Here is a 27,846-nt window from a genome sequence, read left to right as displayed (position 1 = left end):
ACCCAGACACCACTAACGATGCATGGTAATATCAGACAAGAGCTAAATGTGTAAGCTGGATGATAAATGACAAGGAGTTCTGTAATGGGGCTTAAGGGAGAGAGCCTTGTACACAGAGAGATGAAGACAGTCTGCCCTGTGTAGGGTCAACATGGGCTTCAGAGAAGCAACAGGGTGGAAGGTACTGAAATATTCAATAGAGAAAAATTAATACCACAGTACCCACGAAGCATAGGGGGTGGGGTGAGGCAGTCAGGGACCACTTTGGCTTGAGCCAAGGGTTCCTGAGGAGAGTCCTGGGAGATGACATTTGAGAGGCAGATACTGGTGTCAGATTGGGGAGGATCTTGAAGGCCAGGGATCTGAAACTTGAAGTGAATGGATATGAACTTATATTTCTTTAGGTTGTACTTGCTGAAAATGACATCCCAGTTCTGAGGGTTAGATGAAAAATGCAACCGATTGCTTAGTTCTATTGGGGACTTTGACATATCTTACAAAAGGAATGATGAAAATGGAATTGGAGAACCACCAGGTAAGATTAGCAGCATCTATACGTTGTCAGGTAGTTGGTGATCATAGGTAGTTTACTAGCCATTGAAGGTTTTGGGCTAGTGGGGTGGAATGATTAAACAGAATTTTAAGAATGATCTCTTAGGAAAAATAAGTTGTACAAAAAAGGTCAATTTAGAGTTTTGATTACTGAGCAAATGGGAGATGATGATGGCCTGAATAAAAGGTGGAGGATGGAATAACAGTGGAAATATAAAGTATTACATTAAAAAGAGTTATTTTAAATGACTTCATTGTTAAAATTTATTACTTCTATGTGCCCTATAGTATTTTAAGCTCTTTACATATATTATTTAGTTTTCTCAGCAACTCTATAATATAGATACTGCTGTTATTCCTATTTTACAAATAAGGAAATTAAGACCCTCATCATTTAAGCAATATGCTCAGCCTAGAAGTCACAGCTTGAAGGAGTTGGAGCCAGGATTCTAATCCAAGCTGTCCACCTCTGTACCATGTTATACCTGGTTATAGATTACAAAGATGCTTGATCTTTCAACAAAAGTGCCTGAGAGAATGAGGCTGCAAGCACAGGGGCTTGGGAGCCAGAAAGACTCCTCAAACTTTTTACTGTGTAGTCTTTAGCAAGCCGCCTACCCTGTGTGAGCAACACTTCATTCCTTTGTCAAGCGAGGATTCCTCATGGGTTCTAATTTCTCAGTGCACTAGGAGGATGAAGTGAGATTTATCGATTCCTGTTTCCCTCCTGCTTGTTTTTCCTCCATAGAAATGAGGGTTTAGTCTTTGGAAGAAGATGAAGAGTTCACATGTTATACTTGGGGTGATGATTGGACCTCCAGCTGGCAATGGTGGGTGTATAGCTAGAGAGAGGGGCCTGGGCCTCAAGAGAGTCGAGACTGGACATGGAATTTGAGTTCTTGTTCATGACTAGGTGATGGCTAAGGCATGGGGTGGGAGAGCTCTCCAAGAAAGAGAGTATTAAGAGGACTCCTGAGGACAAGGGGCTGGACCTTGAGATATGCCAGCTCCTCGTGTAAATCACGGAAGAAGAACTAGGGAAGGAATGAAAGAAGGAGCCGTCAGAGAGGTTTAAGGAGACTCACAGTAAAGCAGGGTTTCCTTAAGCGCAGGTGAAGCTTAATTTAAGGAGTGGATGGTAAATTGTATTAAGTACCACACAGAGGTCAAAGAGGAGGGAGACTGGGTAAAAAAGAGGGTCAACAATGTAGAGAATTAAGGAGAGTGAAGTGATTATATGGTTGTGTTTTCAGCCAAAGAGTAAAATCAGTTTTCTTTCTTCAACCCTCTAAAGGCTCAGTTTGATTAAATGCAGTTTGGACACTTGCTTTCTGATCAATCCACAGTGCAAAGCTGAGGATAATTACCTTTGCTCTGCTTTACTGTGATTCGTTGTTAACTACTGTTCTTGTCAGAGCTTTAGGCTGTGCTCATGAAATGGCCACAACAACTCAGCAACACACACAGATGATCGAATTAGGCAAAATGAAACCAGCTTCCACTAGATCAAAGCATCCAGTAGGAAGAGTCCACAGCTGGACTTCCTCACACAGTTTTTTTATCTATTACTTTGGCAAATAAATAACTCTGTCTTGCTAAATATCAGATTCTCTTCTTAAATGAAATTAATGTGGGCTTAGATAGATTTCTCTTTAAAAAAATCAAATATCTAAGAATAAAAAGCGCTGTGTAATTATCAAGTCATTATCTTTGTCATTTATTTCCAATTAAACTGAACTGTTTAATTACAAATAATATCTTAAGTATATTATAAATGGTATAACTAGTTTATCTTTAAATATAATCCTGAGAAGAAAGAGTAAGTAATCGATTTTAGAATGCAATTTTAAAAATTAAGGCAAATCCAAAAATGCAGGTTAGAGTTTCTCTGTAGCTTAAGAAAACATAGATGATTAAAACCCAATACCTTTAGTATTTTCCATTTCAAATGTTACCCCAATTAGCCCATGAAAAACTTTTTAGGTACAGATAGAAACATTCTCACTGGGAAGAGCTTGACAAAGAATGAAAAAGATGAAAATGTATCTGTGTTAATTTTTGATACACTACAGGGAGAATAAATGTTTAAAACCAAACCGATAACACGCTTTTGATCTAGACACCTCAATTAATTTATTAAAATGGCCTTGACTTATGCTTTTATCTCAGACTTCAATCTTTAAAAGAAGTGTTTAAAGCATTCAGAGCCAGAATCATGATCATGCTTCATTGTCAGTAGATGTCTTTCATTCTCAATTTTCAGGGTTATAAAATTCCTTTTTCCCCCTCTATCTATAGGCATTTTAATGGGAGACTGGGAGAGACTGCCTCAGGCATTACTAGTCAAATATTTTAAACTGGATAACAGACATTTAAAAAATAACACTGGTGAATAGTTAATCAATAGGTACTGCCTGGACTTGTTCATTTGTCTGCTTTGTTTGGAATTTTATCAGTGCAGCAAAATAATACAATGAATACAATTAAAAGCCTTTACAAATCTTGGGCCTGCTGGAACTCTCTGTAACCTCTGTGACCTAGACCGTTTGGACAATGCCAAGGAAGCAGGACGCTCTGAGCTGGACCAAAGCTTACCGTTCTCTGGGCAGGCTCAGTCATTTTCAAGGTTCACCCAGACTGGGGCACTGTTCTCTCCAGACCACATGTCTTTGGACTTCTTCATGCAGCAAGAAACAGAAGGACTTCTGAACTCTGTACCTGGGAAATAGAGGAAGGAAGGAAGGACTATTTTATCAGTGAAACATAAAACTTATCCAGTTATACCCCAAGACAAGACAAAGTACACAATTTAAATACGCAGAGGTAAATAGGAGGATGGGGTGATGATAAAGGTGCAAAAGAAAGGAAGTAAAGACATGTACATTGTTGCCTATTCTAGGAAAATCTCAGAATAATTAAAGAGAAATATTCCCTCACTTAAACATGCACATCATTTTGACTTTCTGATTTGCATTGCTTTAATTACTCCAGATCACAATGACGTATTCCTTTAGAAGAATGACTTTAACTAATGTTACCTGCCTCTTTGAGAACTTTTTTTTGCCATCTTTAAAAAATGAAAGTGAATGGCTGCAGAAGGGAATGTTGGCATTTATTCTTTCTTCTGCTTGTTTGATTCGAAATAGCTATGTTGGACAGCAGGTGGTGAGGGTCTAGTGTTTATGAGGTACAACAGCACAATTTATTATTTTCCTTAGTTGCCACCTTGAACTATGAAGGTAGTAAAAACCCAGGGCACATTTATCTCACAGGGTTGTCACAAAGAGCAAAGAAGACCACAGGACTTGCTCATACCACTAGCGTTTGCTTTTTCCATGTTTATAAGATTAGATTTGGGAAAACCATTGATTAAATCGGTTTTCTTTGTTATCCTTTCTGGCATTTTGAAAATTCTGTGTACATTTGAGATGACTAAGTAGTTCTCTAAAGGGTTTAATGAACACTGAAAGCCAGAAGATCTAAAGATAATAAATAAGACTTTCTCCCAGTCTTTAACAAGCGGTTTCTTGGCTACTGAAGAAAAACACACCACCTTCCTCAGCTGTGCACTGAAAATCTTGGGAACTTAAATCTGTGGGTATGAAACCACTCCATTAGACATTATGAGTGTGCTAGAGCCTTTCTACTGGCATAACTGTAATTAAATATTGTAATATATTACTTTTATGCTCCTGATCTTATGCCAGTCATGCTAAGTTACTGCTTTTAGTATAGTTAGGTACAAAGTTCAGCTTTAAGATGGTTAATTTGTAGCTCAAGAAAGATTAACAGATATTTGTGTTTTCCTTCTTGGTAGAAAAAGTATATTATAATGTCTGCTGGCCAGCTTGAGACAGATAACAAATGAAAAGTAGGATAAAGTAGCATTTTAAGAGCTTTTATCCCTGCTCATTTTTTAAAAATAAATTTATTTATTTATTTTTGGCTGCGTTGGGTCTTTGTTGCTGTGTGCCGGCTTCCTCTAGTTGTGGCGAGCGGGGGCTAGTCTTCATTGCGGTGCATGGGCTTCTCATTGTGGTGGCTTCTCTTGTTTTGAAGCACAGGCTCTAGGTGTGCGGGCTTCAGTAGTTGTGGCCCGCAGCATGTGGGATCTTCCTGGGCCAGGGATTGAACCCGTGTCCCCTGCATTGGCAGGCGGATTCTCAACCACTGTGCCACCAGGGAAGTCCCTATTCCTGATCATTGTTCACTGTTTTCCATACCCTCTTAAAGTAGAAAGAATCATGTACAGTACTACTACTACTTTAGTGTCTGAGATGGAGAAATAGCTGTTCCATTGACTTCTTCGTGTTGACCAGCATCACGCATGCAGAAAGATACCAGTGGGAAACGCAGTGTAGTAGCCAAATCAGAGAGTCTGGAGCGAGAGGGTGTGCATCCCAGTTCCAGCTCTGCCCTGTGCTCAGAGTGTGTGCCTGCACGATTCATCTTTCTTTAGCACATTTCTTGTCGTATCTAGTTGACATCTAAAGTGTGTTTTCCTGTGTGTTTTGTTTTGCAATTCCTGTTATTGTAATTTTGCTCTTTCAAATTGGTTAGTTCTTGTATATATGAAGGCAATTGATTTTGCATATAAATACAAGTGCTTTCATGAATTTTTAAAAAATTTGCAATAAATTTTTGGTTGATTCTCATTTTTTTCTGTTAGCAGTTATAACATCTGCAATCAGACATACATAGTTTTATCTTCTCCTTCCTAATTTAATACCATTTAATTCTTTCTTTTTTCTAGTTGTGTTCTAGAACCTTCCTGAAAATGGTAAATAATTTTTTATGAATTTGAAAATATTTCTTTTTCATCTCAACCGTAGTCAGATTGCTTCTGCTACTTTCCATTGAGGCTGATGTGCCTTTTGGATTAAAATATTTACAAATAAATAAGTACATACACACAGATATACACATATAGGCACACAGTTTATCACTGATAACTTCCTAGCTTCCAATTTCAAAGGACATTTTTGGTCTTGATCTTATTTGGCCTCTTTAGAGAATTTCCTACTGTTCTCCCTTATAAACTATGGCCATAAAATCTCCTGGGTCTAGTCAGATCTCTTTGACCATTCTTTACCATGTCCTTTGTGGGCTCTTTCTCTGTTATGCATTGAGGGCTTCCCAGTGTGGCTTGGGCTCACTGCTCTTCTCGTTCTATTTCTTTTCCTTGGGATAGCACATCCATTCTCATAGCTTCCACTCCTGCCTTTATTCTAATGATCCTCAATCTTTATAGCTGGTCCATTTTCATACACTTATAATCAACTTTCCACAAGACTTTTCCATGTAAATGAATCATAGGCACTCTAAACCTGTTCTTCTTTATCTGTTACCTGTCACAGTTGTTCAAGGTCAGTGAATGTTTTCTTAAAAAACCAATAGGAAATATCCCAAGCTTTGTGACCCATACAGTTTCTGTCCTAAATTTTAAACCCTGCCATTGCAGTGTGAAAATAGCCATAGACAGTGTGTAAATGAATGGGCCTGACTGTGTTCTAATAAAACTTTATTTGCATAAAAGGAGGCTGATACCCGGGATATAACTGGTTGATGTGTGCATTTTGATGTTACCCATGCCAGAAATTTAGGTTTTATCTTTGACTCCTTCTTCTACATTCTCATAGCCAGTATATCTCCATATTTTGCAGATTCACATTCTGAATGTGTCCCAACACATGCCCTTAATCTTTTTTATACAAACATAATCTTGTACTCAGCCTCTCTTTCTTCTGGGCTCCGAAGCCTTGATAATTGCTCTCTTGCCTTCTCCTTCTACCCCTGCCAAAGCTGACTTCCCTACTTCTGGGGAAAACTTTCTGCAGCCAAACAGGATTACATCACTCCTATGTTTTAAATTCTTGATGACTCTTCATTGTCTGAAGGGGTATTTACAGAGAGAAAGCGTCTTATGGCATAGAAGGCTCTTCAGAACACGGCTGTTGCTCTCTTCACCAACTTTGTCTCCTATTCCTGTTTCTGTCTGTTCAAGTCCTTGGAGAAGCAAATCCCAAGATAGATGGGATTAGATGTGTAAACAGGAATTGCCTTTGAAGGATATAGTGGGAAAGAACCAGTAGAAATAGGCCAAGAGAGCTTTTTGACTGCAGTGCAGGTCAAACACCCGTGAAAGGAGAGCAGGAGAGAGAGGACAGTGTCGGAAGAGCCTGAGCACACAGTTCCGAGCAGGTCTTAGCATGGCCATTGCAGAGGCAAGAGCAGGGGCAGATGTTGCCTGCTGGAGAAGTCCCCACTGGGCAGGAATGGCTCCGTGATTGACAGGGGCTGCTGGGGTCTTGTATGGCTCCTTGTGAAACTGGTGGATCTACAGTTGTAGCAGGTGGAGACGGTCAGTTACCTATGTTCATGCGGAAGTTTCTCTTAAAGGAAAGTTGCTTGGGACCCCTTCATGGCACCATACCTGTAACTTCACACTTAACACTTCAGCTTCAATAAACCTCTTTTGATACTCTTCATATACTGTGATATTTTTCACCTCTGTGCATTTGTCACCACTTCCTACTCTGTCTGCATTGCCTCTTCCGGCCCCTGACTTTGCTTGGTCAACTGCTTTTCACTCTTTTAGTCTCAGCTGAGGAGTAATCTCCTCCAGGAAGATCTCTGTGACTACCTCCCACCTCCCAACTGTGCAAATTCCCATCACTCAGCTCTTCCTTAACATTGTCAGTATATTTTCCAAATTACACTTGGTTGTACATATTCTGTTTTTATTTTTACTAGACAGTGAACCTCTTGAAATAAAGGATTCTTCAGTCTGTGCCCTCAGACACCTGCAGTAACTGGTACCCATTTGTTGAATGAATGGCTATACTTTAAACTATTCATGGGAAGGGCAAGTTGACCCCGATGACATAAAAGAAGACAGTATGACAGATTATACTTATACCATTATACTTGGTTTAGGAGAATTTCATGGTTTTTTAAAATAAGAAATAAAATTTTATAATTATGATTTGTTATACTCATTTCAACCGAATATGGGCAATCTGAAACAGTGGAAGGAACGCTGGGCTTAAAGTGAAAAGCCCTGTGTTCAAATCCAGGTGTCCTCATTTCCCAGCTGTACGAACATGGGGAAACATCTCTGGAATAATTTTCCTCTTCAATAAGATGGAGGTAGTAATATCACAGACACAGAATTGTGGACCTATCAAACCATTTGTAATGCATTCAACTTCTTGCTTTGACAGAGGCCTCTCTGCTGCCTGCTGTGGCATCGGAGCCTGCAACAAGTATAACTCAGTGTCCCAGGATAGTACTGAAATTTTAGATCACATTACTCCCTGTAGAGAGAATGCATGCATGATAGGTGCAATTTAAAAGCAGTGCTCTTGTAACAATTGGATGTGGGGTGAATACAGGTAAATCTATTATTTTGGGAAGTAGTTTTGAACTATATCGTTCCCTGAATTATTTCAAGTTACAATTTTTATAGAGTTCGACATTGGAAAAAATGGGACATCAATTATGTAGGACAAGAGAGACTGTTATAGCTCCAACTTGATGGCAGAAGAGGATCCTAGCCTCCTTTGCTTGGGGGTGAATTATTGGGACTGCTCTCTTTATAGCCATGCTTTCCAGTTGCCACTCCATAAATGTAAGAATGAAAACATTAATTTTTAAAGTAAAGATGTTAATAAAAAATAAGTTAAGGAAAAATCACAAAGCACAGAATATTATGCTAGTGAAATAAAGGGACTGAGAATAGACAGGATAAAAAGAAATTAAAGTAAGGCTTACTTAAAAAAAAGAAGAAAAAGATAAAGTAAGAAACATAGCCTCACAATTTTAAAATGAACTAAAATGACAATAGGAGATGAACTAAAAGATCAAAAGGATAAAAAGATTAAATGAGCTTTAAGGATGCAAACGAGAGACTTAGATATTTAAAATGTAAGATCTCAGTGGACTAAAATAAGTCCGTACAATTGGAAACAGCATAAAATCCTCTTGCAGGAGCACACCTTTGGCATAAAGGGAGAGATAGGAAACCTTGGCCTTGCCCTTTCTCTGTTTGGTGCTTGCATGTTACCCATGAAATGTTCCCTCCGTGACCAGGGAGCGAGCTGGATGCTGCTGCCGCTGCTGCTCCCTTTCTGGCCAGTAGAGGGCAGCCTCAGAGAGTCGCGGACAGGCTGAGCTGACCCCGGAGTGTGCTAGCAAAGAGAGCCTGCCCGGTTGTTTCTTTTTTTAAGTCGCTCTCAAATATGCAGAAGCAATACTCCTCCTTCACTCCACTTTGGCTTTCACTCTCTGTATTTTTGCCTAGGATTCACCTCCAGGAGTTTGTTTTTTCCTATCACTTTAGCAACGGTAGATAGTCTTTTCCTCTAGTCCTTAAGCCCCTGGCTTCATTTGTTTTGTTTTTTCCTTATCTTTTTCTGTTTTTCTAAAGCCTGTTTGAGAGCTCTCCAGTCCTCTGAAAACACACACACATACACACACACACACAACCCATGTCCCCTCCCGCCAATTTGCCCCCCTCCACCCATTACACACAACCCAAACCCATCCACTCATAGATAAGCACACACAGGCAATCCGCACCCCCACACATGCACACACACACACATACACACATGCACACAGATGCACGTGCACATGCGCAATGCCTTTAATGCATTTTCTCTCCCCTAAGTGGCTTCTTCCTGCTAGCCGTTCACATCCATCATTGCAGTACTCCCCATCTCCACCACGGATATAGATGGGAATATTGTAAATTTATTGTTTCTTTTCCAGGGAGATTTTTTTTTTTAAAGCTTTTCCCCTGTGATCTATACATAATGAATAATTCTATTAGAAATGTGATGAACAGTGTAACTTTTATGCAGAGTTTTTGAAGCTCAATGTTGCAGTGCGTTTACTTTCATGACAGCCCCGGGCCGTGGCAGGTGGGGAGCTCATTCGGCTGACACTGTAAATTCTCTCTTGCCATGATTTCAAAAAGCGTGTTCCTTAGGTTCTCATAGATAATGCATGCATTTTAAAGGGGACCCCTCTATGCTCAAATAGGTTTGAGGAATGCTGCAGGAGACGGACTTGTTAATGCAGAACTCCCCAAAGCATTTCATGTGCTAACGTACCCTGGGCCATGCGGCATTTCCAAAACATATCTGGCTAAGGTAACTTATTTTTTCATCAGAACATTACATCTCTAAGCTCAGTGTTCCGTGGAAAATAATTTAGGAAATAATGTTATAATGACAATAGTACATTTTCCTTGTTCTACAGGGAAACTGTTTTACAATTGCCCTTATTGAGTTCAAATTTACCTCAATATATTTCCATCAAATTGGCATTTCTTTATATTTTTTAGTCCAAAAGTATAATAAAAATCCATCTGAGAGCCGATATATAACCTTGGAGAGTCTCCTGAAACCTCAAAGCAGAACAAACACTTTTTATTGTTTTTTGTTAATATGGGTTCCTATAAAAGAGTGCTTTGAAAATCAGCAATCCTTATAAAGGAAAGTAGTCTAATTATACTTTGATCAGGTATTTCTTTAATTAGAGTATCAGTATTTAATGCATGTTACATGGTAAATATATATATATATATATATATATATATATATATATATAAAATAAATGCATCATCTGAAAAGCAGTAGATAGAAAGAGAGCAAGAAAGAGAGAGAGAATTCAAATGGATCCCACTGGGAAGAGTCCTTGCAGACAGAACTCTAGTACAGATGGCAGGTGGGGCAGGGCACCTGTGGCCCCCTCTCAGCTTTCCTTTGGGAATCTCACTTGTAAGATATACCCTGCAAAGCCATCCACTGTACTGAGGACTCCATGTGATTTTTTGATACTGTTTGGAAGGTTACTTAGGCACAAGGGACAGAATTTGAGTAATGTTATTCTGAGTTAAGTAAAAATTATCCTTTTCGTAAGATCTAAGAAAGTGCAAATGTGAAGGTAGTCTTTATGCCAAAACCTGCCACAGAATAGCTCATAGGAAGGACCTCACGCATTTGCCTTCTAAACTGAAGAGAGAGCTTCGACCAATGAGTAATTTCCTAGGAAATCCACCATTCCAGTGGACCTCAGACGTGGTCTGTGTTTAGTGGGTGCTTTTTTCTTTCGAAGTCACCACCTGCTTCACGCATTCCTTAGGGCATCATCATTTTGTGCTGAAGGGATCTCCCTGCTGTGGAGATTTGCATTTTAACAACAAGCAGAGAATCAGAGCCACTGATCCTTTTTTTTTTTAATAACAAAGTGAATCAGTTATACATATACATATGTTCCCATATCTCTTCCCTCTTGCGTCTCCCTCCCTTCCACCCTCCCTATCCCACCCCTCCAGGTGGTCACAAAGCACCTAGGGGTAAGACAGGAATAAAGCCACTGATACTTTGAGCACAGCTTTCAGCAAATACCTTAGGATATGTTGGAGAGTTACGGCAAGCTATTCCCAGAGAGCATGCTCCGACCTATTTTGTAATAATTAAGCAGCTATTTTATATCCTATTGGTAAAAAAAAATCACACAAGTGTCTTTTATGCTCTTCACCCTCTTTTTAGCACTAAGCACTCTAGTAGGCATATAGTAGGTACTCAGCAGATGGCAGGTGGGCAATGGCATGACTACCTACTATCATTTGGTTTCCTTATTATATTTGTAGATATGGTAAATTATGCTTTCTAAATATATGTGTGTGTGTGTGTACACACACACACACACACACACACACACATACACACATATATATATATATGATGAACATCAAAGGAAAGAGCAATGGAATGGCAATACCATCAAAGGATCCAAGGGTCAGAAGACCATTTACTCCATCACTACCATGCTGGTTCTTGGACCTCTGAGTGTGCACCTCCAGTGAAGATGAGCGAACCATTAGTGCAGCAGGTCATTCCACTGTGATTAACGTTGTTGAAATGATCTTCCTTGTTTGGAGCAGAGAAGGGGTCCCTAATGAAAACCAGCAATTAGGCAAAGTTGGGGTTGCCTCTCTATTTCCTGCAGTTAGTTACCATATACTTCATCAGTCTCTCCACTCCCTTGACTTGCTGGAAATACTATTCTCCAGGTTCTGCTGTATGTTTTCGATCCTCCTTTTGATTCTTACCTTTCTGTAAACCTTTGGAAATTGGGATTAACTGGGCCTTCTTAGGCCTGTTCTTGTTCTGTTCACTTTGCTAGTATACCATTCACTACCTTGTGTCCACGTAGTCCTGATGATTCCCAGATCCTCATACAGGCTGATATACCTGTTGAATTCTGGATGCATATTTCTGTACACCTCTGGACATCACTACCTACATGTTTCCAGGATCCTCAGGCTTAGCAGGGGCAAAACTAAGCATAAACGCTCTGTGACACCTTCCCTTTAGGAAACGTCTCTGTTTTCTCCTTATCTAAGCTCTTTTGGAACATGTTAGCACCTTTATCAGGATACTGTCAGTTAATTGTGACAGACCACACACACATACATGCACACACATTATGAGTCCTTTTCTAAAATGCTAGTTTTTATACAAAATATATTAGCTCCTAGTGGGAAGTCACCTGTACTGTATATGCCTTTTGGATGCTATTTACTCAAGTTTCAGAAGGCATCCTGCCATGGGACTCTCTGCTTCTCTTGAAGGGGATGCATGCTATGTGTGTACCAGTCCTATTGTTGGTTACGTATTATGGTCTAGTCTGGGGCTGTAAAATCTTTCCATAGCCCCACAAAGCGCTACACTGAAATGTGCTTTCCTCAAAGGCTACAAATTTTAAAAAATGTCAAGCCAGTGCCACGATCTCGTTCGAAAACCCTTCCATTGAGATAGCCTTTGCCAAGAACACAGTTTTGAAACAAAGCATGGTGTTTTCTCCCCGAAGATTAGATTCAGGACAAAGTATCTTACAGAAAGTTGAGACTTTGTCAAGGCCACTTTAGAATTTATCCAAGTAGCCCGTTTCTTCTCCACGCAGAGTCTTGCCCTGGCCTCAGAAATTTCTGGTTTAGAAAACAGGGTGCCAAGGCAGCCGCCTCTTCTCTGCTGATTGTTTTTGCACTGTCCTCCTTTCAGAACAAGATCATCCTGGACCCCATGACGTTCAGCGAGGCCCGGTTCCGGCCGTCCCTAGAGGAGCGCCTGGAAAGCATCATCAGCGGCGCGGCTCTCATGGCCGACTCCTCGTGCACCCGGGACGACCGGCGGGAGCGGATCGTGGCCGAGTGCAACGCCGTGCGCCAGGCGCTCCAGGACCTGCTCAGCGAGTACATGAACAACGTAAGTCCCGGGCTCTCAGGCCCGCGCCGCCCTCGGGGGATTCCGGTGCGTGATCTGGTGGCTCTGAGGAAAGCAGGCACAGTTTGGAAAGAGGACAGGTGAAACCCAAGAGCCGCTTTGGGAGCGTCCTGTCTTGATCACGTGTCGGAATGCATTGGTAGCTGGGAAGAGATTGGTGGAAGAGGTTTCATAGGAAAACTTTGGCTTTTTACTTGAGTGATTTCTGGGTCGTTTTAGTGGCTGCCCTTTATTTAGGTAAGATTTCAGTCGGCAAAAGTAGACGGTGGATGGAAATAACTGAGGTCACACTGAAGTCCTCTACACAGAGCAATTTCAAAGCTAAGGATGGCTGTAGATGGCTAATCTTCATCCCGAAGAGGCATTAGGAATTATAATAGATTTTCAAAAGTTTGGACAGAGTTGGTTAAGGTGGAAACTTCTAACTGCAGTAAAACTTGGGAAAACTTTATTGATTCACTGTGCATTTAGAAATTAGGGAATGTCTCCAAGTTTTCAAATGGCTGTTAGTAACATCTAGTGATATGGCAGCACAGACACCAGCTGTTCTCTCCTACAGGTGTAGAATGTGATACTTCTTGTGTACCTGAAAACTAGATGAAGGAGATGAAGCCATATTCTTTGTTTTGAAAGGCACTGAATTATGTTTGTATTGATTTGCTCTATTCATTCAGCAGAGGTGATGTTGTTGATGCCCAGGGCTTGCACCCATGAATGATCTGAGTTCCTCCTGTCCTGGACTCCTGGGTTTGAGAGAATTCAGCATAAAGTGGAAAAATGTAGTGAGGTCTTGACATTACATGTTGAAGGAATGCCCTGTGTAGGTGTCAGGTAGGGAACGGGGACTCTGAAAATCGGCTCCCAGCCTTTGAAGCCCACCCTGGGTCCTGCTGGAACACCCTGAGGCAAAGCTGAGACAAAGCAGTCAACCCATGTCCTTCCCTCCAGCCTGGTTCTTCTTACCACTCCCATCCCTAACTGACATGTAGGTTCTCAGGTCAAGCTAGGAGTCAGCAGTGCCAGGCACAGAGCTCCTCCTGCCACACCCTCCAGAGAACTTTGATCTAGAAAACAGAAAGATGTAGAATGCCCTCCTCAAAGCCCAAATCTGTTTCCTTCCCATACATCTTCAGATTCTTTGCTTTTGCAAGATTTGCCCATTTTCAGCACGCAAAGAATAAGGTGTGGTTGTCTCACATGGTATTCTTCTGCTTATGAGGACTTCTCTATAGGATCTGGATGGCCAACACTTTCTGTGATTTTGGTCTACGGGTGCTACGCAGGGTACGGCTAGAAATGTCGATCGCCAGTGCCTTCCATCCTGTGTCAATCGTTTTGAATAATGGATTTAACAAAAAAAGAGGGCTTATAAAATCTGGGATTCTGTTTGTTTGTTTTTAACAGAATGGCAACAGGCTAATGATTTATATGTGGAATTTGATTTTATATGAAGGCATGCTGGTATTTCTAGCAATGAAGAATTACTGCCAAAGAAGGAAGTAGAAACTGCGGAGATCAGAGTGATGGTTAAGATCTCAATATAAATAAATCAGAAAAAGAAGGATGTTCCTGTGTTCTTTTAATCACAGAATGTGATTAAAGAAGAATTGATCGAGATGTGACATGTAATTTTCAGTTCGTTGTCTAGAATCCGGTCAAGTAGAAGTTTTTCTTTCGGTATAAACTCATACAGATCAGCAGAGCTGATGGATTTTTGTGTTTTATTGACTCCAGGTGCTTGTTTTTCTGTTCACAACCTTGTGATGCAGGAATGTTTTGTATTTTTATTGAAAATTAGGCTTCTACTTTGACACAGTTACAGATAATACGTAGGTGGATATAGTGCTTAAATTTTAAAGTGTGAAAATTCTGTTCATTTTGAACCACCAGGATCAAAGGCTGAAATAAAACACCTCCTACTGACTTTTTTATAAAGTGTATAAAATTTACTTGGACTTCACACTTCTTTGGTGATTTCAAGATAGAATTGGATGCAGCTAGACCGGCTTCATAATCCCTGTCTAGTGCACTCATTACTACTGCCACAATATCAGTTTATATTTATTTTGATATAGCATCTGTGCCTTACTAAAATGTCTGTTGTAGTTAACAGCAACCAAAACATTAGTCAGTTGTGACTAGGCTGTTATAAGGTATTTCATTTTCAATTTTCTAAGCTCTGGACATGAAGGTTTTATCAAGTTATCACTCTGCAGATTTTCATATTAATATGCTAGACAATATCATTAGGATAAAGAAATAATTAGATTGAGAAGAAAAGATTTTGAAATTGGCGTAACTGACACTTCTGTTGAGATTGGGTGCCTTCAGAATGGTATGGCCATAGACAAAACTGACATTTCTGGATTCTAAAAATCACCTGATCAGTTCCTGATGAAGATTCAACTTTTCATGCTCACTTGTAGGTAAAGCTGTTCTAAAATCATACACATCCATGCCAAGTGGTATGAAATGGAGGAAGATGGACATTGGGGAAAAGAGCTATAAACTAAATGATTAGGAGAAAGTTGTCTGCATGGGGTATGAGCCATGTTTTAGCCACATGGATACACTGAGCTCAATAGGGTGTCAGTTGTTTGTTGGATATTTCCACAAGGGTATATTCAAATTAATGAATGTGTGTGTGATTTGAAGATTTAACAAAATCATGCATGTAAAAGAGACTGTGGTTTGAGGAAAAAGGGCTGAGTGAACAGATGCATGTGACAAAATTTATGATCCCAGAATGTGACAGTGTTAGAAAAGATGGTTGGAATGGTTTTGGGAAAGCCTTTGATGGCCTTAATTATTTTTTATCAAGTTAATGATGTAATCCAGAGAAGGTTCTTAAAAATAATCCTCCTTTAAATCAAATATCATTATTGTACATATGTGAAGACTAATGGGTAGAGAGAGACTCTTTTTCAAAAGGATGTGTGACCTTTGGATTAGTGCCATCAGAGTGGTTTTTGCAGTATTATGCTGAGTACTATAAATAGATTCAAATTATAATGAAGACATAAACGTGTATCTGGAACTTATAATTTTATACAGCTTTCTTTCATTGGCAGTAAAACTACTTTTTCATCAAAAAAAAAAAATCTTAAAAGTGGCCTCATGACAGGAAACAAGTAAACATGGTATTTTATTGATAAACATTTTGTGATGGATTTGAAGTTAGAATATTGTATTTATTTAATGGATATGTATTGCATGCCTGCCTACTTTGTGCCTGACACTGTTCTAGGATTCTGGGGATATAGAAGGGAAAAAGATAGACAAAATTCTCTGCTCTCATGGAGTTTACACTCTAGGTTGGGGAGAGAGACAATCAGTCAATCAATAATTTGAGTAAGAGTTATCTCAGATGGTGATAAGTGAGACAGGGAAATATGAAACCTGTGAGACAGCAGCATGGAGTGTAGTTGTAAGGATGACCTGGAAAAGGTTCACTGAGAAGATGACACTTGGTTAAAGATCTTTCAGAGATGAGGGAGCAGAGAGCACTTGAGGTGCAATGAGAGGCAAGGTCTAGTGCTCATTGACCTTGTGTGAGAAGGTGCCTGAGCTCTTGAGGAACCTTCCTGGGGAGGCTCACAGACTGTTCCAAGTGAGTGGAAGGTAGCAGGTGATGGGGTCTGCAAGGAGACAAGGTGTCAGACTATGTAGGGCCTTGTGCACCATTATTCAGAATTACACTTTTACTTTAATGAAATGGGAGGCCATTGGAGAGTGTTGGGCAGAAAATGCCATAATTAAGGTATTGAGGACAGGTCATAGGAGTTCAAAAGGTAAAAAAAAAAACAAAATGGGAGAACAGAGGAGGAGCCCCTGGAATAATTCATGAAAGGATGGTGGCTTGTGCCAAGAGGTAGCAGTAGTGTAAAGTGCTCAAATTCTAACTATTTATGAACATGGAATGGACCTTGGGCAGTGTGAATGGCAGCTGCAGCTGTATCAGCCGCCCTAATATGGTGTCTTCAGCTTTGATATCTTCATTTTGTTTTGGTTGCACAAAAAATTCTGATTTACTCAGATGTAGTAACACTTGGTAAACAGCTCACTTTGCAATGCCTGGATACCCTGCTAGACAGATTACATTTGAAAAGGGAGTTCAGTAGAAAAATTTTGTTTCAAAAATACCCAAGTATGGTTCACATTCTTATAAATATAAAAGACTAAAAAGATATAATGCTTATTCTAAGTACTAAAACGAAATGCTGAACAATATGGAGATGTGTTAAACCATTACTACATTGTACACAATTCACTGTTAGGTTTTGGTGAGGAAATGTGATGAGCAGATAGGCCTGGACCTTGTGCGTTTTGGTGCTGAACTGCCTGGTTCAGTTTCATAGACAAAAACACTCTGTGTCGCTCTAGGTTGTTCTTTAAAGAGTAATGCACAGCTACAGTTTTCTTAAACAGTTGCATAGTTAGAGATTGTATGCACAATGATGGCAGAGACTCAGGTGGCATAAAGGGATGATTTTCTGGTCTCATCTGTGTTAAAGTGTGGCAGGTTATTTTTTAATTTTACTTTTATGAATAATTAAAATTATATATTTTTACAAAATATTTGAATCTAACTTTTTTTCAAGCCTCTTGAAGCATCTAAGTGAACCCCTGGGGACAGTGTGTAAACCACTAATGTAATGCATGCATTAAAAGCACATGGGGACAAATTGATGTGGGAACATATGTACATATTACAAGTGCCTGAAGGGTCATTGTCACAGCCTTTGCTTTAGGGTGGAGTTTAATGTAAAGGGTGTTCCTGATGGAACATATTTGTGAGGGGTTAAGGTCTGAAATGAGATCTCAAAGGGTCATTTCCAGCCTGGTTTGGGGCCCATACCCCACCAAGGCTCCAGCATACAACAGTACATGAGGAACATGTAGAGTGATATCCAGGGCCTGGGGAGCTCTGAAAAGAGTGGGCTTCACACTGTTTTTTTGTTGTTGTTGTTTGTTTTTTAATGGTGTAAAAGAAATATATGTTCATTGTAAAGGGTGAAAAACAAAGATTGAAGAAAAAGTTTATTCACAATCTCACTCCCTAAAGATAATCATCTTTGATAATTTTGTACATGTCTTTCCAATGTTTGTAAACTTCTATGAGTGATATATTTATACACACACAGAGACACACATATATTATGCCTGGAGTTGTAAAAAATGGACTCATTGTAAATGATGACTTGTAATCTATTTTCTTTACTTAATATAGTGTGAATATGTTACCATATTAATAAACATTCTCAAACCTTATGTTGACTAGCTGAATAACATTTTATTATATAAATATGCAATAATTCATTTAGAAGCAATACATTTTGAGAGTATTTTTATATAGCGTATTGGAAAAGATAAGTAGGCAAGACTTCTGGGGCTGGCAGTAGAGAAGAGTGTTTGAGATCCCAAGCAAGACTGAGGAACAGAGTGAGAAGGTGGGGAGAACACAGCTTCCCAGCTTCTGTGCTTAAGGGGCTCCCTGAAAATTTTGTGCAAGGAACGTTTTGTAGGTAAAGAAAATTTAAATGCCTCTGAGGTTCTATTTAAAATTGTCTTAAGTATATTTTTCTGTACTTTATCAATTTTCTGCATAAATTTGATTTTCATTTATCAGAATTTCTGTAAGTTGGCTATGTGTAATACTGCCAAGAGGGGCTCAGAACATCTAGAGGACAAGTTCAACGGTTAGATTTGACCCAGATCCCAGAGAAGGCATTGAAAGCTTCTGAAGGGAGTGTCATCAGAAAGATAACTTTGTCATAGAAATTGTTATAATGTTGGATTTCTCCAAATGGGAAGGCAGGAGAAAGATGGAGTAGTTGTTATCACATAAGAATAAGGGTAATTGTTGATTAAACATAACATTTGTTTTCAGTATTATCTAGGCCTTCTCATTTCTCTCCCTTCTGTAATCATGTAAAAGAGGGGATGAAACTCACAAAAGCCACTTTGGCCAATTCTGAGTTTCTCTACTAAAAGGTTTGGCTTAAAATAGAGTAGAAAGTAATGTTTAAAAATGCTTGTGGGCTGTTTATGACCTAATGTTGCCTATACCCTCCCCCCACCCCATAACAGCCCTCCATTTTAAGGGGTATCTTAATGGGATTGGTTGCTTCATTCAAGGGCAAGAGTTCTGATATCCCAAATTTGGTACCTATGGTGAGGTTTTCCTTGCCTTTTCCTTATTTGAAACTTTTCTTTTCCCCCTTTCTACTCTCTGCCTTCAAATATGTTCAGTGCCCACATCTCTATTAATTTTGAAGTTGAAATTCATCTGTGCAATTATGCTTTTCATGTAAAACGTTTGCATCCATGAAGAGACAGTTTTAAAATTCCTTTTGAGTTGCAGGTTCTGGCTCAGGTATTGAAAGAGCACAATTAGTTTACCAGCCTGTTCTCTGAGGTCTAAAACTATCCTTTGAATCTACTCTTCCAGTGGAATATGGTTGGGGTGGGAAGTCATCTGGGTAGTGCATGAGGCCTCCATCCTTGAATTAAGGCATTTGCAATCCTATTTGCCTCTGTTTCCAGGCAGTTTTCAGTGTGACTCATAGAGGTACCCTGAGACTAGTACAGGATCTTCCAAATTTTTAATCTTTTCCTTTCCTTCCGTCTTCTTATATTAATATTGTATTCCTTTGCTGTAGTGGGATCTCAAAAAGCCAAGGGAGTGTCGTGGGGGGCATGCAGGCGGAAGTCACTCAGGCACAGGTGGTGGGAGAACGTCCAGCCATGCTGGTGGGACATGTTCCTTGGAAGAAAATAATGCAAGTGAGAGTGTAAGAGATCTTGTGCCAGACCAAGCATCCTACAGAGCATGAGAATGTTCCGAGAGGCTTCAGGAGGAGATCCAGACTGGCAGGTGGTTGGTTGACACTAGAGTGATCTGGGCACAGTCCCACAGTAGCTGTGGAGCACAGGTGTAGGTAACATCCGTTCCTTGTGGGGACATGGCTGGTCTCTTTGGTCTCAAAGGACCCCAGGTGTGGGAATTTATTCCAGTGGGGATTTAGGCCCTTTGAAAAGTACAGCATGCCATACACATGTTTGCTATTACTAATCATCAGCTAAATACATACAGTTAAATGACTCACAGGATCCCAGGACAGATGAGTCTAACCAGACTTGTTTTACTTGGATCATCAAGGTCAATTCACAGTGCGGTCTCACACATTATCTCCTTGGCCAGGAAAAGTACTTCCTACGTGAAACCCTCCTTTGTTCCCCACTGTGGATAGTTTAGCAGACAGGTAGCCTTACAGACAGCTCCCAGTCTAGTTCTATAATGGGGCTCCCAGTCTAGTTCTATAATGAATTAAGTCTGAGCAATGGAAATCATAACTCCAGGAGCTCACTGGTGACTTCTTTATGGAGGAAAAGCAGTTCTGAGCAATCAGTCTCTCTCTCTCTCTCTCTCTCTCTCTCTCTCTCTCTCTCTCTCTTCCCCCCTTCCCTCTCTTTCTTCTTCCCTCCCTCCCTTTTCTTCTCGCTACCACCTTTGTGCCTGGTAGAATTTCTTAAAATTATTTTCAGTGCATGGATGAACTCACAAGAATGTAAGGGAGTTACTCAGAGGTAAGAAATGACAAGAAAACAATAGACTAGAGATAGGTCTGCAGATTCCTCCTGGCCTAGACTTTGTTTTTAAATGGTACAAAACGTAAAGAACAGGAGGCAAAGTCTGAGACCCAGCTGGATGGACAGGCAGATTAGGGACCTCAGTGTAAAGCCTGGATTCTCAGATGGTGTCACTACGAGGGCATGAGCTAAGAAAATAAAACTTCCACGCAGAGAGAAGCAATGGAAATACATGCTGTCTTGGCTTCTAAAAAGCAGGAGAAAAGAATCTCTCCTCTGCCACCACGAATTTCTAACCACGATCTCGAAATCACTCCGTTTTGGGATCAGAATCTATATTTGAGGGTGACCTAAAGTTTACTCAAAATTTCATTTTAAGTCATTCTAGGTGGTGGGTTGCTAGGTACCTGGCAGAAGCAAAGACCAATCCTCTCTAGAGGAATACACTTTAAACACAGGGCTCAAAGAATTTCCACAGATAAAGTTACAAGGAACAGAAATTAGCATTCTAGAATCACTAAAAGCAAAATGAAACAGGCCACTATGATTGACAGTTGGCACAAACAACCAGTTGTAGACCAGAACTACAAGGGCTGAAGATCTGCAATTATTAGACACAGTTTATAAATTATCTTTAAAGAAATTAAAGAGAGCATTGCAAATGTGATCGTGAAACAAGAGAATGGACTGAGAGCCTTGGAAGGCAGGATTGGAGGTTGTGTGGTGGAGGAACACAGGCTTATTTGAAGGGCCTGGACAGCAGGTTCCTTGTTGCCACCAGCCTGGGATAATGAAGAAAGAGACACGGTCATTGAGAGTGTCCAGAGTGGTGCTTCTGGTAACTTCTGGAGCCAGAGCTGGTTATCTCTTGCAGCAACACCTTGGGTAGATATTAATCACCTTATCTACAGTGGATTTCTGTACGGAACTCTTTTTGGTGACAGAAAGAATAGAAAATCTAAAATGAAACGGGAGATGAAAACAAAAATCCACTTTAACAGCAAAATTAAGTCCCATACTTAGAACTCTAGCTAGCTTCTTTCCTTATCAAACATACCCCTTCACTGAGTCCTTGAAAGTTGGTTCTGAATCTTACAAGGTCAATCAATACAATGAGGAACAGCAAGTAACATTATGAGACAGGAAGGGGCTGTCTCTGACTCCGTCAGTGAGTAGAGATGGCTGACAGAGTTGACTGCTGGGTCATCAGATTTGGCCGTTCCAGTTAAGACAGCCTGGACAGCACAATCCGTCAACTGATCTTTTGGGAGAGACTTTTGGGTATTTCAAGGAAGACCTCGCAAAACTGTCAGGGAGAGCAGCAGGCTGTACACCACCACCAAGCCCATGAACCTGGATATACCTTTCCTTTGTGTTTCCAAAGGACGTGGGAAGGCTTCCAAAGATAAGCTCCCAAGGGCCTCCTTGCTTGGGCCTAATGCTGCTGTGAGACCATCCTGAAAATTTCTCTTGATTCATTTAGGAAATTGTTACACTGTAAGAACTGTCTCACTGGTGGTGACACGTCCCTGTGCTTCAGACCCACCGGGATCTTTGCTGCTTTGGCAACTTTGTACTTACCATCTCTCTGGAATGTTCTTCCTTCAACTTTATATGGATGGCCTTTCTTTCAAATTTTAGTTTGATTATGTTGTTCTTAGTCATCTCAGTATATTAATTTCTGTTATAGCATCTGCCAACCTCTGAAATTACAGCAGCTCTTTGTGCTGTTATTGTCTGCTCCACTGGAATTTAAGCTCCCATGATCGGGATCTTGTCTTATTCACAATCCCCAGGATCTAGCCTGGAATAGTAAATACATATTTTCGGAATAAATAAATGACTTCTCTCTCATCATCTTCTTTTGATAATCATAATCACAATCATAATTATCATCATCAGAAGAAAAAGAATAAGAAGAAGGAGAAGGGGGGTGGGACAGAGAAGAAAAAGCAGCAGAGGAATTAGCAACATATAACGCATAGATTTTGAGTCTTTTGAATCCCATGTTTTGGAACATAATGATTCAAGTGTTTTTTCGGCTTCATCTACCTAGATAAACCTATAAGTAAATTAACTAAAGTTAACTATTCTTGGCTTCTTCATGACTCACTTTGAGGTGCCCAGACATCTCCCTACAGTTAAAGCTATAGTTAAGGCCCCCATCAATTCTTTCTAGAAAAGCCTAAAATGATCCTGTGACTATCAGTAGAGAAAAAAGTGATATGAAGTGTGCCGCTTGCTTTTCAGTTCCAAGAGCTCCACCAAGCAGCTCACTCTTTACGTGGGCCTCTCACTGTTGTGGCCTCTCCCGTTGCGGAGCACAGGCTCCGGACGTGCAGGCTCAGTGGCCATGGCTCACGGGCCTAGCCGCTCCGCGGCATGTGGGATCTTCCCGGACCGGGGCATGAACCCATGTACCCTGTGTCGTCAGGCAGACTCTCAACCACTGCGCCGCCAGGGAAGCCCACAGCTCACTCTTAGTTCTTCCATTTTAAGTGTGTCCTCCAGGGTGACCTGTCTGGGCTTAAGTTCTAGGGGATGTATGGTAAAGTCTGGGAGGAGCTGGGCCATTTTTAGGTCTGCAGAATTCTGCAGGCTGGACTAGGAACTTCGGAAATTACTTAACTCATCCCTGCCTAGAAGGCACAAAGAGCTTGTATATGTACCTAAGAGATAAATCAACAGAAGAAAAGCATCATAATTCACCTGTTGAAAACTAGACACTGTCTTTCCAGAGGCCCAGCCCAGACTACAGAATCACAGTTTTCTGCAGAGTGGGTTGATAACATCTACATTTAGCAAGTACCCCAAGTGATTTCTATGAACAGGCAAGTTAGGGAACCCTTGATGTCATAAGTTCAAGAGTCAATTTAATACAGAATGGGTTTAAAATGGGTTTTCTTTTTGTGAATGAGGATACTTTTGTAAGAAAGCAGCAAGTGAAATATCTCCTGGGAAATCTTATTGAGCTGTATATTACTCAGCCTGGACATTCAGGATGTCAGAGGAGACTTGTGAAGCTGTATGGCTAATCTTCTTAGAAATAGGCAAAGCTGAGCCAGGCTGTCACCCGTGAGCTATTAATTGAAGGGTAGCTTTTTTTTTTTTTTTTTCCCCAAAGCGCACCTCCCTCAAACACACCTCTTCCAATACATTACTCCCCCATCTGTAAAAAGATAATTTATCATCCTTGGAAGGACTCTGCTCTCAGTAAGTGCCAGAACTAAACTATGCAGTTTCACAGATTACTCAAAATCTTCTTTGTTAACAACGGCTTCATTGCTGACTTCAGTTTCTAGTAATTCTGTAGGTTGGGTTGCAGCTAACAGATTTACAGCATTAACCCCAAGCTTTGCCTTTGCCAGTTCACACGTTGAATTGGGCTTCTGCTCTGGGTCCTTTTGGGGACTATTCTAGGGTACTGTTTCCACGAGGAAGCCGCATTGTACCTGCCTGTCCTATGGATTCTTAGATCTGCCTACATATCAGAACGACATAGGGAGATTTTGAAAAACGCATGTTCCAGGGCCCTACCAGTTCTAAAACAGCAGAATCTCCAGGGATGGAGCTTGAGATTCTGTATTTTAGCAAGTCTCCCAAGGGATTCTCATTCCTCCAGCCATTGTCACCAGCCTTGGATTAGCCCAGCATGGCGGAATCACCCAGTTTAATCAGTATCATCACATTCAGGGAGAGGTACCATATTTTCCTCTTCCTTGGTTTTCTCAATAATGTTTTCAAACTGTTATTTATCATTATTAATCTTCACCCCCCCAAATCCTCTTCCTCCACCCCCACCTTGGAACCAGTGCACACATTTGCAGACATTTGCATTTCCTTTCCCTTTTCCCCCTAATGTGCCTCAAGAACAACATTGGCATGTTCTGTGAATTTCATCTCAATACAAAGAAGAAGAAGACGATATTGGCCTTTTTTTAATTCAATGTGCATACTTGGGGGTTAGGAGGAATCAGTTAAGTGTCCTGCAACCTGGTGGCTGATTTCACACTTTTGATCCCTGCAAAACAGACACACAAATCTTTTGGGAAAGGTGTTTTTTTCTCTGTATCTGTGAGACATTTAAAAATAATAACAACTCTCCAAACTTCATCCTATCTTATATATTGCATCTTTTCTCATCATTGGCCTAATTTTATGCTTGTTATCTTTTCTGTTTGCTCTCTGTCCCTACTCTTTCAGTTTTTCTTGTACTGTTTGTAAAGCCTATAAAATCTTTCCTTGCTTTTTTTTTTTTTTTTTAGAATTGTCAAAGGATCCCCATCCATTTTCTTAAAGCCCTTGTTTTCTGATTTCAGGCCATTTAAATGAAAATGAGCAGCAAGATATCTGCAAAAAATCAAATGGTTAAGGACATTTTCAAGGTAATGTAGATAGAACTGAAATTGGAATTCAAGTCTTCTGGTTTCTTTATGGCCATTCTTTGATCCTTTTCATTACATAATGTTTTATATTGGATTTTTGATATTCTCCTTTTCTCCATTTAAAGCCCTGTACCATGCATGACTCATCTTTCCCCTAACATTCTTTTTGATTTCTCAGGGTTAGTTGGACAGTAGACTGCAAACAAATCTTCCTTTTCCAAGCATCTATAGAACATACCAGAACCCTGTCAGAACCCCAGATAAAAAGCAGACAAGAGCAGCCTTGTGGGACAGCCACCGGAATTCCTTCTGAAGGGGCAAAAAGGAGCCTTTGTTGGCAGGAGGAAGGTGTTAAGGGAGCAGACAATTGAATCTGATTTTTTTTTCAACAGTGTAGCTTCTCCTGGCTTCAGTCTCTAGGTAGAGATTGTGTACCTTGTAGGAGATAACAGCAGAGGCAATAACCAGACGAGCCAGCATTAGCATGTGCATTTGCACATAACTGCCCACCGATGTGGTGGTTCTGTTCTTGATTAACCATGTCTGTCCTAAGACCCGCCTTTTACCTTTTACCTTTTTCTGAAAATAAACTTCTGGTTGCCAGCAGCTTGGATTAGGAGAGAGGATCTAAGGGTCTAACTGCTTTTTAAGTGGAGTTTCAAGCAATCGTCTTGCTTTTAACCTCACCATTTTCCCTCCTTTCCTCCAAAGAAGCTGAAGCCTCAAATATCTCTTGTCTTTGAGGGTGTTGCAGCCTGAATTGGGCTGTTCTGAGCTTTCCCCCATTGCTGGCTTGGAAGTCAGCTTTCTCAGACCTGCTAAATGAGTTAGCGCACTTGCCTCTCAGAATATTGCTGTGGCCATTTTCTCCTATTTTCTTTGCCCTTTGGATTGAGACCTTTAAAAGAAAATTACTCTATGGTCATTGTGATGGGTTTTCAGAAAAGAACAGTGATAAATGTGTATATTACATCTGCCATCTGAGCCATACCTTACTTTTATTTTAAGGAAGATTACATGTTCCTTCCATACTTATGTCCAGAGTCCATGTTGTTTTGCACCCTAACTTGACCAAGGAGAGGAATGGAGCTAAGATGGTCAAAGCACATTTTCAAAGTGAGCTGAGAGTTTTGGATAAAAGTAGAGGTGAGACATAATGTTTGGAATAAAGCTTAGATGGGGAATCTATTTCATCCAGACACTCTGCTATATTTCAGTGTCATACTATTCCTAACAAAAGCATTATAGATATTGGTTCCAATTTAGACCTTGAAGAAAATGTGGTTGTGAATACCTATCTTTGGAGTTTACATAGGGTAATTATAGAAGCAGAGCATTTATCACATGATGATGAAGAATCGTTCAGAAACTTTCCTTGTTTTTATGTCTGCTTGATGATATATTCTTCTTAGTTATTGACTGATAGCAGTTGCACAGATGATACCATAATATGATCCACAGCATCGTGTTAAGGGAGAATTAAGACCAATGTTAGTATCTCAGTCATTTTCTTAGAATTGATTAATTTTAATTGATTCTTCCAAAATATTGAGTCACCAACTTTATTCACTGAAGCGTCTTTGTAAATGGAGTATTTTCATAAATCCCTTTGCTTTCTAAAAGTTACTTAAGTCATTTAAGTTTATCTTTTGTATTATTAGCTTTTTCCCCCTTTGATGCTATTTTATACATGACTCTGGCACATACGTTTTCATATCCTTAGAGCTTTTATTACGCATATGGCTTAATGATTCAGTTTATAAACAGCCACACTGATATTTTTATCAACTCATATTGTTGTATAAAATCCACACCCAGCTGTTAAAGACCATGGTAAGAGAAGGAAACGTGGGGTATTTAACATTCCAGACAGACATTGGAGTTCTTGTGGTATATCCCTAATATATTGTGATTATTAGCATGACACCTGATTAAATTTTCCCTGCAAAATAAATACACCCATCAAATGATTCTCACTAAACCAAAGATTATTGACTAGCAAATCATATGTAGTTTGACATGTGTCTATACCTTTAAAGAGTAAGAAAAAACAAAAACTACTTAATTGTTTTATTAGTTTTGAGACTGCATTTCCTGGAGCCCTAGATGGTTCAGGGACCCCAGGAGCGGGTGTGCTAAGAATGAGTGTGACTTGGTTACCTCCACTCTACCTGGTCCCATACTTACTTCTTCCTGAGAAGCCCTAGAATTCAATATTTGGTTTTCATATAAAATTTAATTTGGAAAAACAACAGATCTCATTGGTAAGACAGATTTAAAAAATAATGAGACTTTTGTCTGAAGTAACCAGATAATTGACAGGAAAGTTAATTGTAAAGCATGACTTATTTAGGTATCTGGCCAATCTGTGATTATACTTATAGATCTGAAAATTATGATAAATAGAGAAGCCCAGCTCTTAGCACATTGGCAGGCATGAACTGAAATATCCAGATGAATACAAATTCAGAGCTCTTCAGCACATTCCGGCTGTTAAGTATAAAGTTGACCCAAATAAGTGAGACTGGGTTGGGCCACCTCTCTCTCTTGGCCCTGAGTTTCTCAGCAGCTCCTGGTGCGATCTGCCCCTCCATGGAGCTTCCCTCATGACTCAGCACAGACTCTATGCCATGCCCTTTAAGCCAAGAACAGCACACGAATTACAAAGTATGATACCAAAACTCTTGGCACTCATCATTTTCTTTAGAGATTGTCGTGATTTTCAGTTTTTAGAATAGCATAAACATAATATCTGCAGCAGAAATAAGTTAAAATATTCTAAAATATCTCCATAAAACATTTTATTTATCTTCATTATAGTGTGTCATTTTCTTTCATAATAGCTACAGATGAATTGGAGGCTAATTCTTACACTATAATGATAAATTGAATTATACCAATTCAGTTTAGCAGAATTAATGCTTACTCACTTGCTGGGTAAATCAATCTATTCATTTTTTTAACACGAAAAGGAAATAATAATTAATAAATGTAAGGATAATATTGTAAATTTATAGAAA

The 27,846-nt window shown here is 39.9% G+C and overlaps 1 protein-coding gene across 6 annotated transcripts in view; it reads left to right on the top strand.

The window, feature by feature from the left end:
- CTNNA2 (catenin alpha 2) overlaps positions 1-27,846 on the top strand; it is a 1,197,048-nt gene that overhangs the window by 421,951 nt on the left and 747,251 nt on the right. For all 6 annotated transcript variants that reach the window (XM_027129221.1, XM_027129219.1, XM_027129216.1 and 3 more), the window contains one exon: positions 12,627-12,830. In XM_027129221.1, the coding sequence (XP_026985022.1) occupies positions 12,627-12,830 (204 nt within the window). The remainder of the gene's footprint in view (positions 1-12,626; positions 12,831-27,846) is intronic.

This window comes from Aethalodelphis obliquidens, unplaced genomic scaffold, assembly GCF_003676395.1.
Source record: "Aethalodelphis obliquidens isolate GAN/ISIS:26980383/991018 unplaced genomic scaffold, ASM367639v1 scaffold35, whole genome shotgun sequence".
Lineage (NCBI taxonomy): Eukaryota > Metazoa > Chordata > Mammalia > Artiodactyla > Delphinidae > Aethalodelphis > Aethalodelphis obliquidens.
Note: the sequence above shows the minus strand (reverse complement) of the source record. Positions and strands in the feature narration are given on the sequence as shown.